This window comes from Dicentrarchus labrax, unplaced genomic scaffold, assembly GCF_905237075.1.
Source record: "Dicentrarchus labrax unplaced genomic scaffold, dlabrax2021, whole genome shotgun sequence".
NCBI lineage: Eukaryota > Metazoa > Chordata > Actinopteri > Moronidae > Dicentrarchus > Dicentrarchus labrax.
Window position 1 is genome coordinate 979,463 of NW_026136714.1, and position 13,399 is coordinate 992,861.

Sequence of the window (13,399 nt, forward strand, 5' to 3'; positions counted from 1 at the left end):
TCAAAAGTTTAATTAAAGAGAAAGAGAAATACGACCTAATATCATCAACATCAAACAGAATACATATTGCATACAACACACGGATCATACATACATTCACATACATCTCGGTCAGCGTCACCCGTCCTCAAAGTGCACAAACAGACTCCTGTGCGAGAGCTGCAACATCACTGGAGTGCAGCTTTTGATTAATTAGTGCATCAATTATGCTGCTCTCCGCTTCATCCAGTCACATACATGCATACATGTGTGCATAAGGATCCTTATCACCGCCTGACATATGGGATTTATGTGAGCTAATATGTGACCAGCACTGCAGTGTTGGCACAAAACAACATCCCCATGGCATTAAGGTCGGGGTAAGTGACTGTAAATCTTTTCATTCTGATATTTTTATACTTCCACCATAGGTGAGCTGTAAACAGAGGCACGCAGTAATCCCCCGACAGACAGAGCTTGCCCTCATTTTACAGTAACACATGAGAAATTTACATACAAACGTGGCAGCCTGTTTCATAATTTACCGCTCCCTGTAAGAACTCAGGAAATATTAATTTTCTATCCTATTTACATTAATTATTGTTGCATAACAGTTGTTGGCCTTATATGCCCATATTTATGAACACTACAGTGAGATGTCTTTCATAACAGCACTGAGCTGTAACCAAATACTAGTTTTTATGAGCATCATTTTCACCCTCCGAGTTGAGTTCCTTCTGCCTCTTATTTTATTTCATGTTACTGCTTCCCTATAGGTTCTGACTCTTCACAATAGGATCCCTTTAAAGCTCTAATCTGTAACACTTCTGCATTAAAATGTCAATAAACACTAAGGATATGTTCTATATGTAGTTGAGTTCTTACATTATATTTAAATGTTTCCAACAATGTTTAAAACTCAGAGACATCTGTCATTTTATTCAGGTAACACTGCGTTTCGCCGGTCGTCAGTGTTGTGGTTGTCTGTCAGAAGCTGTCACACATTGACTGTTGATCCAGTCTGAAGCCACATTGTTACCATCCACTGTTTAGATCTTGGTGCTTTTTAACTCTAGATTTGAGCTGGATGAAGGATTTTAGTCATCAGACGTCTGGATCTTAAGTTATCAGAGAAACAAGCTGAGCTAACGTTACAGTAGCAGTGGTTTTTAAGGTGGAAATGCTTTATTCAGTGTGTTTAGTGGTTTTAATCAGCGGGTCTGTTTGTGTTGGAGAGGAGGAGACCTCTGTGGATCATTGGGCTCCTGGTAGAAACCTCCTGAACCATGAACACTGAAGGAATCCTAACTGGGAGAAGCTGACTGCAATGGTGGTGAAGACAACAACTCCCATGATCCCACGCTGCTTCACAACCTCATCACACTTTGTATTTTGTTATTGTTTTGATGTGAGAGACAGAAAATTACATATTATACGTTTAATGAACAACAAGCCCTTTGCTATGTTCAGAATTAAACAAATTTTACTCATGCTTCTACCCAAAATGTATTTTGTTTGTGCTCACTCACTCACATGTCTGCAGGGGCCCTTTAAATTGTATTTATTCATTCTTCATAACTCATTATAACAATAACTTATTGGCAGCCAATGAGCACTCATTTATTTTCAGGGAGAGCAGATTTAATTCCATCATTGCCACGTTTCTGAGCTCAAACACGAACCTATGACTAACTTTTCACACAACAATAAGCCCCCTCTCACAGCAGTGTTCATTTTAGCTTTAATAAATTATTTTTACTTTATTTAAAGTCCTCTTGCAATCACAAAATATTTCACAAACATAATAATACATAATGTGAATTTCTCCTGTGTTGTATTTTTACTTTCTTTTTTCTTTCTTTCTTTCTTTCTTTCTTTCTTTCTTTCTTTCTTTCTGTCCCTGCTTTAAGACATGACTGAACAAAGTGTGAAGTTACAAAGACTCAGCATTTCTTTCTTTCTTTTTCGCTGGCTGGTGTTAGAATCTATTTTGAAGCAACACTGCACAGCGGAGGATATTAAAGGTCTGTTAAAGTGCAAGTTTTTTGTCAACACAAATAAATCACACAAAAAACAGCCGATATGCGCTTAGAAAAATACGGAGAAACCAATCGCTCTCCAAAAACTATTAAGCGAGAATATGTGGCGCTACAGCAGGGGAACCATTCCTTGTTAATGGGGCACAGTCCCTATATTGATTTATACTGGCACTGACACATAAAACTATTAACAATTTTCCCACAAGAACCACTTACAGATACCTTATGTAATATGAGTCTCTTTCTGAATCCAAATATGGACACAGGTTTGAATCAAGTTACACTATGTATTGTGTAAATGGACTCAGGACGGTAGTCTAAACAGTCGATAGAGTGCACCGAATAACAGAAGCGATCAGAGAACAATCAAATATTTCATGCGTCAGAGAGAGAAGTTTTCAGAAATGTTTGGAACATGTTATCTGTTCTTATCACCTGAGACGGAACAAAAACTCATCTGCTTTCTGTTGAACATTGTGTGCTCTTGTGACAGAAATGTTCCCTTTTCCATAAGAGGTATTCTTCCTCTCTAGATTGCACAAGCTACTCTGGCCACACTCCATTGTGCCGAAAGTCCTTCAGCTTGTCACTTATCAATCACAAATGAACTGCTGGACACGCTGTCAAAAACACAATTTCATGCCGTCGTAGCACTCGAGACACTTAAGACTTAGACTCTTAAGAAATGTTTTCTTCTCGCTGAGAGAAAAAGAATCAAGATTTGAGTGACAGAAGTGGAGATTGCTCAAGGGGGAGGTACAGCATGTCTCAATATATTGAATAGTTGCTCATTAGAAGCAAAAACATCCAGTCCTGCCGTACTGTTGACCGAGCCATTGTCAGCATTCCTGCCTTTCTCCCGAAAAATATGTGCATAGATTAATTGTCTTGAGTGACTTGACACCCGTGTCTCTGTGTCAAGTAAACACCCACAGAGCTGTTGTTGTTGGTGGCAAGTCATTGCAGCGTTCTGCCTCTCAGACAAACAGCTATTACTGTTCTCTCATACAGCCTGCACTTGAAACAGGAGTGTGTGGGGACAGTGTGAAGAAGCAGTTAACAATCTGTTGCACACGCTCGAGAGGTGCAAAAAACAGGTTTAAAATAGTTCTAGGTGTTATCTGCGGAGGGATCTGGACAAGGGTTTTCATCCTGATGATGCTTTTAGTTTGTATGAACGTGGACAATTATGCAAAAGGTGCCTTCTGCATGCAGAGAACGCGGCACCGGCGTGGTCGGTTTTGCGTTTAGCAGTGATCAATCTGAGGCGTTTCATATTGACAAAGTTAATGATCTTTATAACAGAGAGAGAAGTCAGTTCATGGTCTTGCTACAATGCATGCACATATCAATCGATATCCATCTGCATCCATCAATATTGGCTATTGAATTCCGGCAGAATCAAATGATTTTGGATTTCTTTTAACATTTTATGTATCATATACTTAGATATAGACGATGCATGTCCTCTGTCTTTGTTCAACAGACACACTTTGTGAAAACAGCTTATACATCCACAGCAGTGAAACTAAAGAACCCAGATAGACAAACTGATTCATACTGGGATAGTTTCTATTTAGATGTTCAATAATGTCCTTTGGCTGTTGGGAAATTGCAGCGATCTGTGCATTAGTGTTGACTCCTGATTTCTGACCTGCTGGACGACAATGTAAACAGGCAGTTCAATGAAAAATTGACGAATGAATTTGCCTTTATGTTGCCTCCTACTCCTCCAATACCTGAACCACATGACAGCTGCTGTATGCAGTGTTGCTCATATCAGGAGCCACTGCAAGTCAAAATATGCTAGCTTCAGTGCAGCGTTCCCACCTGGTAGCATCGTCAGAAAATAAGTCTTGTCTTATTACATCGACGATCCTGATTTTTATCCATTTAATCTGATAAATATTATTAAAGATCCCCTACATGAATGTATTAAGACATATATAAATAGCCTGCTTGGAGCAATAATGTGTGTCTGATGTGTTTTTATCTGCAAATAAAACTATAATTTCCACATTAAAATCCTTAAAAACACATCTACTTGACTTCCAAACTACTTGTGATGTCACAAATCAACACTTGTAGGCCCCGCCCCTTAAAATCAGCTGTTCACTGAGTTCAGAGAAACTTTCCACTTCCAGCAGATGAATGTGAAAACATCCTTCTGGAGTCAAACTCTGCACAGACATCGTTCAGATATTAAACTGTAGGAACGAGGATTAAAACTGATTTATGACCGGAGGGGCTCTTTAATGTTTATTTATTAAGTGGCCTCCTGTAATTTTACAAAAGCGGCTCCCTCTTTGGATAATAATGTCTCATTCTAAGGTAACAAAAACACAACAATTCTTATTTTCAGGTGATTAAACACTAATAAAAACCAAATTATATTTCATTTCTGCCAATAGATCCTCCTGAATGTTGCACAACGGACCCTTTAAATATGTTTCTGTGCAGGCAGGATTCTGTATAATGACACCTATAGCAACCAGAGAAAGCCCCATAGGAATTTAAAAACATTGCACTACAATAACAGCCCATCATAAATCAACATTATATTACTATTACAGTGATATTACAGCGATTCCTCTTTGGGAATATATGAAAGTGGTCTCATTATGTGAGGGCTCAGCATCTCCCTTCACAGGAGACTAAATGAATCATATCATGTCACTAATACATTTGGGTGAAACAGACCATGTGTACAAATATTCACATAATTCAATTTCCCCATTGCCCCCCCCTTCTCTCTCTGTGGGCGCGTGCCTGTGCTCGTGCATGTGTGCGTGCGTGCGTGCCACGGAGTATTTATTATGTAACATGTTCCCAATCACATCCCAGCCGGAGTCTGAGGCATAAGGTCGCTTTAAGAGATATCTCAGTTCTTACCAGGGCTCCTGGCAGGACACCTCCTCCCTCCTCCTCCCTCCTGCTCCCTCCTGCTCGACCACTAACTCCGCTCCGGCTCACCTGATGCAAACCGCTCCGAGTCCTCCAGCAGCGACCCTTCGGTAAGAAACATCGGCTCATTCACCAGCTAATTAAAACAATATATTTTGTGTGGCTCGGAGGGTCACCTGAGAGGAAGAAATCCCATTTTCCTGCAGGCTCGGTTCTTTTATTTTCCATTAAAATGCGACGACAAAGCTGTAATGATGATAATAGTGAGTTTTATTAACATTACGCACTGGTGTTTTATATTCCCAGTGCTGTCAGCCTCTAGGAGCTTATTATTTAACAGATGAATAGTTTTATTCTTACTTGTCCTAAGTGTTAGTACTGTAATGCTAATGTTTTAGTGGATGTTGTTGAGGTGTAAATGCGTGCTGGGTCCCCCCCGACAGGAGCAGAGAGCGCACGGTGGCACACCGGAGGACCGAGGAGTCTCCTCCACCTGTCCCGAGCTGAGGACAGACAGACAGACAGACAGTAAGACAGCGGATCCAGCTGCAGGGACCGAGGGTAGGACACACATACAGTAACACACTCTCACACTCTTCATGTGTGTCTCATCTGCCGATGTCTGTAATCATTTCTGCATGAGAGGATCCGGACTTGTGGCTGTTTTGTGTCAAAGTGGTTTAGTGAGACGACTGAGGTGAGATCATGTAAAAGAAAACTGAAGAAAAATGTATTTGAAATTTGTAAACATCTCCATTTTAAGGCTGTAATTTATTTTTCTGGTTTTCCTGCAAAGCCCGGGCCTCCCATCCTGTATAATTTGTATTTGTCTGGAGGATCAAGTCAAATGTCACAGTTAAATTTGTTGTACTGTCCCTTTACCAGCAGACACAACACTAAGCAATGCATCATTTTAAGTGTCCAGAGTCTGCCATACACCATCAGCATCAAGGCTGCAGCCTGGGTCTGATATTCGGGCCACGTATCCAGAAATTCAGCAAGATTTAGTCATCCAGGAGGGGATTAATTAAAGAGAAAATACTGTGTACCACGGTGGAATTTAAGTGGTATTACGGCACCGTGCAGGTACAAGTGTTTACTTTTGTTATAAATCCTCTGGCTTTGTTAGATTTATTAAACAATGCATTATAATGGGACTTTCCCTGCTCATAACAGAGACAGCCACAAGCAATTAATGTCCCACCTGTCAACATTTATCATCGTTAAGGAGTCCTCAATTAAAAATGATAAATCCTTTAAGTCCCGTAGATTTCACTCTGTTATAGCTGCGCTGCAAAAGTAATTTCTTGGGAATTGAGCCGAGGGCAAAAGCATCCCAGTTAATCAGCTGTGTTTTCACTGCCGCTGCGGTGTTTGCACACTCAGATATTCTTGGTCTCTGTGCACCGAAATTGTGTTTCTGTTCTGTTTTTCCAGTACATTAATTTGTTGGAGATGGTAAAGGACCACATAGAATCTGAGGATGCCATTATGAATGCTCAGTGACGATGAGAGGTGTCTGTTCTTTATGGACAGAAACAGAATCAATTCCCCGCTGTCAAAAGGGGAGAAAACACTGAGGGGGGAACGATTGTCTCTGAAGGAGCAGTCATTAACACCGTTATTGTGATGGAAATTTAAATCAGCATGCCATTACAGCGATGCCACGAAGGCTGGATCTGTGCTGTTTTCTTGATGAAAATGCCATCAGCTCATCATTTATTCTTATAGCCGGTCCTCCAGGAGATAGAAAATCTGCCTTTGTGATATTAGCATAACTAACATAAAGTGTTTCCTTCATAAATCTACATTTTGTAGAGTGTGCAAAAGGTGAAATTGGACCTCTAAATACATCTCTGCCACGTGTCTTCATTTCAAAGAGGTCTAATGATGAAATGAGCTTTTTCTCATGAAGTGATGGTCAATTTCTTTTTATACTGCAGTTTTTTTTTATGGGAGCTACATTTCAATTTGGGCGATAAACCAACCTCTTAATATCTCAAGAGTCCATAACTTTAAAAATAAACTTTTCATGATGGGAAATTTGTCTGAGGGTACTCATTTCTTTTTCCTTTTATTTTTTTTTCAGGCTGCAAATGAAGAATGCTGACAAGGCCGCCGAAGATTAAAGATGAGGGAAAGCTGTAAAAACATGCAAAAATTATTCAAGAAGTAATTACATCGCAGGTGTGACACAACAAGCTTAATTCAATTAGTCCCCCCACCGCCCCCCAAAGCCTTTGAAGTGAGCCCAGGAAGACCGCCATGGAGCTGCACGCCAATCACAACCAGGCGCTGTGGAAAGAGATACCGTGGGACTTCGCAGAGGACTGCTCGCTCTCGGTGAGTGGCACCACGTTTCTCATCGTCGCTTACAGTACGGTGATGGCGGTCGGTCTCATCGGGAACTCTTGCCTCGTGTTTGTAATCACGCGGCACAAGGAGATGCGCAACGTCACCAACATCTTCATCGTCAACCTGTCCTGCTCCGACATCCTCATGTGCATCGTGTGCCTGCCGGTTACGATTATCTACACCCTGATGGACCGCTGGATCCTGGGAGACGCTCTCTGTAAGCTCACGCCCTTCATCCAGTGTATATCAATCACCGTGTCCATCTTCTCCCTCGTCCTCATCGCCATGGAGCGCTACCAGCTCATTGTCCACCCGACTGGATGGAAACCTTTGGTGGGCCAGTCCTACTTGGCCGTGGCTGTCACCTGGATCGTGGCCTGCTTAATCTCGGTGCCTTTCCTCTCGTACAGCGTGCTCACTTTGCCTTTTCAGAACCTGAGCATCCCCTTCCCGGGCAGCGACCACCTCATTTGTATGGAGCGGTGGCCGACGGTCGAAGAGCGGCGAGCTTACACCACCTCCCTGCTCGTCTTCCAATACTTCCTCCCTCTCGCCCTCATCATGGTCTGCTACCTGCACATCTACCTGCGCCTGAGGAGGAGGAAGGACATGGTGGAGCGCGGCAGGAACACCACCGAAAAGAAAAACAAGGGCTCCACGAGGATCAACGCCATGTTGATCTCCATCGTGGTGGCGTTCGCCCTCTCCTGGCTCCCTCTCAACGTCTTCAACACGGTGTTTGACTGGAACCACGAGGCCATCCCGTCCTGTGGCCACGACTTCATCTTCTCATTCTGCCACCTCACCGCCATGGCGTCCACCTGCGTCAACCCCATCATCTACGGCTTCCTCAACAGCAATTTCCAGAAACAGCTCAAGTCCACGCTGTTGCGTTGCCGCTGCTGGGGGGTGGTAGAGAGGTACGAGAGCGTCCCTCTCTCAACTGTCAGCACCGAGGTCACCAAGGGGTCAATCTTGAGCAATGGATCTATCAGCATCAATAATTAGATCCAAGCCTTTTCAGTCAAAGACAAAGAAACTACTGGGGCCTCCTCCGCCCTCATTGTGTCATCCTCCGAAGCTTTTCTTGCTTCGTTGCATCTAAAAGCAAGGTTGACATTTACAAAGTTATAAAACTCACAATAGCGGTCTGGAGGGAGTCGGCTAAAGACACTTACCCAGCATGGCGTTGTGCCCTCGATTCAATATGAGTTCACATGTAAGAGGAAGGAGATAACAAAATGACGGTGCAAAGGTTGGACAAGTTTAAGTATTGTTGGACGCCTGAACGCGCTTCACACAAGCACTCTGTATAGCCTGTATAGTCCATTCCCTGTGTGCTGTGGGCACAAAACGAACGAAGAGACAGCATTTAATCTGGTTAGTCATGTTTTCTTTCCAAAGCACTGGGATCTACTCAGAAGTCATTTTCAAATGAGCTGTTTGGGGTTTTACTTTTCACACTTTCACCTGCTGTAAATGTGAGCAATGGGACCACCAGAGAGTATTAATTCGTTTAATTTTTGCTGTTTTATGTTACTAGTATTGATAAAAATATTAAGGGATTGTGACCTGTGGCGTGTTAATGATTATCAGCAGAGTAGCTTGTTACATAACCGAAGGAGGGAACATTAGTGAGTTAAATGTGGCTGCAGGCGTTCATTCAGACGATTTACTAGCATCATCTTAATGTACTTCTTATTACCTAAAGTCACCACAAACAATGTAATGATCTTTTGACACAGAACCTTGGCAAGAGCTTCATACGTTTCCCGCTGTCTGCCAAGGTCTGCGCTCCAGTATATTGTGGGTGTGGGATGCTTATTCTCATAAAATGTGCCATACAATAGCTATATATCAAGTGCCATAAAACAAAATAAAAGTGGCTGTAAAGGGACTTTGAGAGCTGCTGTATATAACGTTACTAAATACATGTACGGCCTGTAAAAGATGTGACACGGTTATAGTCTGTGGTTGGGAATAAAGAGCACTGTGTAGCATAACAGATATCTGCTAGGAAACAATGTTAGTCACTTCTCTTTGTGGTATTGAACTGAATTAAAACATTTACTATTATCTTTAATGGTAACGTCTATGTTGTAATATTCTCGCGATCTGCTTTTTCTTTTTGTTGTTTCTGTTTGGTAAATGTTTCTCTGAGTGTGTGTTAAACACAGAATATCCTGATTCTGTCACCTCGCAGATCAATGCACCCACGTCATTCTCAGCTTTTACCACATAATTGATTGGTCCCAAGTCTCCTGTTAAAGGGAAAGTGTCACATTGAGACCAGACTGCACTACATTTCCACTTTAGGAAACCGTGTAGGATTCTAGTTCCCCGGAGATTACTGATGTGTTTACACATGAGTCCGTCACCACTTGTCACGGTTGTAGTATGTGGTGTGCAGGAATGCTGGTTTAATCAATATTTGCTTGAAAAACCCCCAAAATGAAGATATCTTAACTTACTTGTGGCACATTGTAAAGTACTGAATCGAAAAATCTATATAAAAAGGAGGCATTACAAATCAATAAAATGTTAATTTATTTTATTTTATTCTGAATCTTGAGACATTTTTCTATCGACCATTTAGTCTAAAATGTGGCCATAACTAGGGATGTTCCTAACAACTAATTTCCCAGTCAATTTAATTAAATAAAGACTAGTCTGGGAGATAATAAAACAATTAATTAACTAATTGATAAGGTTAAACATTATCTGAGAAACTGCTGCTTGTATTTAAGAGCCATTTCTTCAATAACCACATCGTATTTTAAAGGTTAAAAGTTAAACAGATGAGACAACAGATTTAAAATTCAACTGCAGACCAATAAAAGAAGGTATTTGTCCGATCCAGCAGCCTGCTCTGCTTGCAGGTTAACGTCTGCATGCCTGTGATGAATGTGGTTATCGCGCCGGTCCAGCGGTTATACGCCTGTTTAAAGTGCTGGTTTTTACAAGATGTCATCATTGTCCCACGCCCTAAAGCATACCTTACTTTATCGTCTGTTTTACTCTAAATGGGACCATAACTTACTAAATGAACATGATGCTGTATGGAAGAAGAAACTAGAGACTGAGACCATAAACTCATTAGGAAAGTGTTTACTGAGATAATAAATCAAGAGAGAAGTCAGCTCATTTCTCCATAAGACTTCGTGTTATTGGTGTTTTATTGCAGCCACTGGAGCTGCCCCCTGCTGGCCATTACATAGAATGAAGGTTTAAGTCCATTATAAATACTCTCACTGGTTTACATGCCGCCTGCATCCACGACCAGTGGCGGGTGGCTGTGTAACATCTTATATGCAACAGTTAACCAATGTTGTACATGAATAAAATATTAGTTTAACCGACTGGTGCCGACTAGCGAACGTTTAATTGATTAGTCGACTAATTGTGCACATCCCTGCAACGGATCATTAAATTATATGTGTTCATTTTTGTTTTTTAACACGTTATTTTTCAAATGAATCTAAGCATTTGAAACCAAACTGTGGTGGCACTGCACTCTTACTTTACCCCTCTAGATCCGCCCCAGTCGAAACTGTCAATATTTTAAAATCGTCTTTTCTTTCTGAGGTCAAATTCAGTGTGCTGCCTCTGCGTGCATTATTCAGGGGGAAGTCTGAGATCACAACACATTTCAGATGTGCTTGTAGTGTTGAATTAATCAGTGTTGTGTTTGGTGCCTTAGATGTTAAACAGCTTGGGGAGGGGGCAAAAAAAAACTGTTTACTGCTCCAACCACAGTTGCAGTCATCTCAAAGTACATCAACTAAGAGAGACGAAGAGGGTAAGATTGTTGCTGTCAGGGGTATTTTAGCCGTGATGATCATGTCCGGAGGTCAAGTGCAGGATGTTTTTACACCTCACGGAAAGCTGAACCTGCATCCGACTCTCACACAACCTGCCAAGTTGTTTTCCAAGGGCAGTTTAGCCCTTAAGAGAGCTCTCAGAGGGCCTTGTCGACATAATTGACTGTTTGCTTCCGCTACCTCGGCCTGAGCCGACCTTTACACGCTGTCTCTCTCCTATATTCCCTTCCTCTCACCTGCCTTTCATTTTAAAACACCCCCGAATGAAGCAGCAGTGTTCATTTTGTTTGGAAGAAAAGACCCAAGATGCCGGAGGAGCTGACGTACTCCAGCGACTCTTGACAACGAGTGAAACTTCAAATGATGCCGTCTTACATTGTTACCCAAGTAGCTGTTAAGGGGCTATGGGCACATAACTGCACTATGAAATGAAGCTCAGCTGAAGACACTTAATGAGTACACGGGGCCAGACTCTCCTTGTCGGTGGAGCAGTTCCAGAAAGATTAGCATCTTGGCTCCCTGCATTTTAATTTAGAGAGACTCTCATATAAGCACAGGAATCACAGGAACAACACGAACTACATAGTTGGCCGCAGTATTCCCCAAGCTGTTGTTTTGAGCGTTTAAATTCTCTGCAGCCACAGTTTTTGCCTTCCTTAGTACTGTAAGATAGGGCATCATTTATCTTGTTTTGCTTTGTTCCCGTAATAATTAGGGCTTTTAATGCTCAAAGTCCTTCCTTGATGTTTGAATCCGTCTTCCCGGCCAGCACTTCTAAAGATCAAGAGGCAGCAAAATGTTAAAAGATGTGCACAGGATCTATAATGTGAATCTGCTGAGCCTGAGGGATTGTCAAACTCTATATAAGATGTGACAACATAGATATGCATTAAAATAATCTTTCAATCTAAAATCCTATATACAGTGATGCCAGACAAAGCCATTGGCCTTGTGCCCCTTTGATCCCTTGTGAGAAGGAACTAATCTTCTTGTTTTGGCAGATGAAAAGGTCAGAGGGAGTCGGACTGCTGCCTCTGGAATCTTAATCATGTTATTATACATACCAACATCTGTAGAGCGCATTGAAACAGACAGGTAGCTCATCGGAGGGTCAAACACGTAGATCAGCCCAGGCGACGTTTTTTCCTTGCTCTCTTATCTTTCTGTTAAATTGCCTCAAATGGTTCTGCTTTGCAGCGGGCGCTTCCTGATTCATCATATCAGCGAGGGGGTTTTCTTTTTCTTTTTTGTATCTAGCTTTTGGATATCATAACCAAGCATGACTGTTGTGTCAGCCAGACCTGGGTTGCACACACACGTAATCCTTACCAGATGGATTCAATGCAACAAACAGTTCCCGCTTTTGAAGTAAATCTAGAAATATCCATTGTCTAGGCTACTGGAAGATATATCTGGGCCTCAGTTTCCTGTGTCTACAGTAGTATTAATACACACACACACACACACACACACACACACACACACACACACACACACACACACACACGAACACACACATATTTTGTCTTGCATAACACGAGCAGACTTGACAGCCGGGAATAGCAACCCCCCTGATTGGTGTCAGCCAGTTTCCTGAGGATCGTTTTTGTCGTTGCAAGCAATGTGCAGCCTTCGCACAAAGAAAATGTGATCTGAAAATCAGCACAGATAGATAGATAGATAGATAGATAGATAGATAGATAGATAGATAGATAGATAGATAGATAGATCATTTAGGATGTGGCCTCTGCTCCTGACCTTCCATTTTCTTTGGTCAGAGGAAAATAGGTAAGACCACAGCCTGTTTTAGTTGCCTGGTTACAGTTTCCTCAAGGGTTTTCAATGGGTTTCCTTCAAGCTGACACAGAGCGCCGAGCTATTAGAGGCACTTTATTAAACACTGACAGAGGAGAGACGCCAGGGCGAAGCAGTTTCGGTGGAACCAGCTCAGGCAGATGGACCTCTCCCGCTTGAAAAGAAGGACGACAAAGAAAGCTCCTTTCATTTTCACTCGGCTTATCAGGGTGGTGTAATTAAGCTCTCACTGTAAAGTAATAAGGACTTTTTTGGCGGGGACTTTTATTTTGACACATCATATCTGGAAAGGAACAGGTGTAATAACCTGAAGGATGGCTGTGTTCCATTTAGGTGTGTCATTTTACTGACATAGCTTACTAGGACCCCATAAAGAAAGACGTTATTCAAATTGGAAAGTATGCACTTTCTTATCAAACGTTAAATGAAAGGATTGACACCACTCACACTGTCTGTATACAGCGTATATGAGGCTGGAGCCAGGAG

The 13,399-nt window shown here is 41.9% G+C and overlaps 1 protein-coding gene across 1 annotated transcript; it reads left to right on the top strand.

Annotated features, from left to right (window-relative positions):
- The first annotated feature begins 4,846 nt into the window (after nucleotides 1-4,846).
- npy8br (neuropeptide Y receptor Y8b) lies at nucleotides 4,847-9,360 on the top strand. The gene is made up of 3 exons (XM_051423438.1): nucleotides 4,847-5,032; nucleotides 5,366-5,483; nucleotides 7,012-9,360. The coding sequence occupies exon 3, from the start codon at nucleotides 7,188-7,190 to the stop codon at nucleotides 8,283-8,285; it is 1,098 nt and encodes a 365-aa protein (XP_051279398.1). The 5' UTR covers nucleotides 4,847-5,032; nucleotides 5,366-5,483; nucleotides 7,012-7,187; the 3' UTR covers nucleotides 8,286-9,360.
- Nucleotides 9,361-13,399: the final 4,039 nt, after the last annotated feature.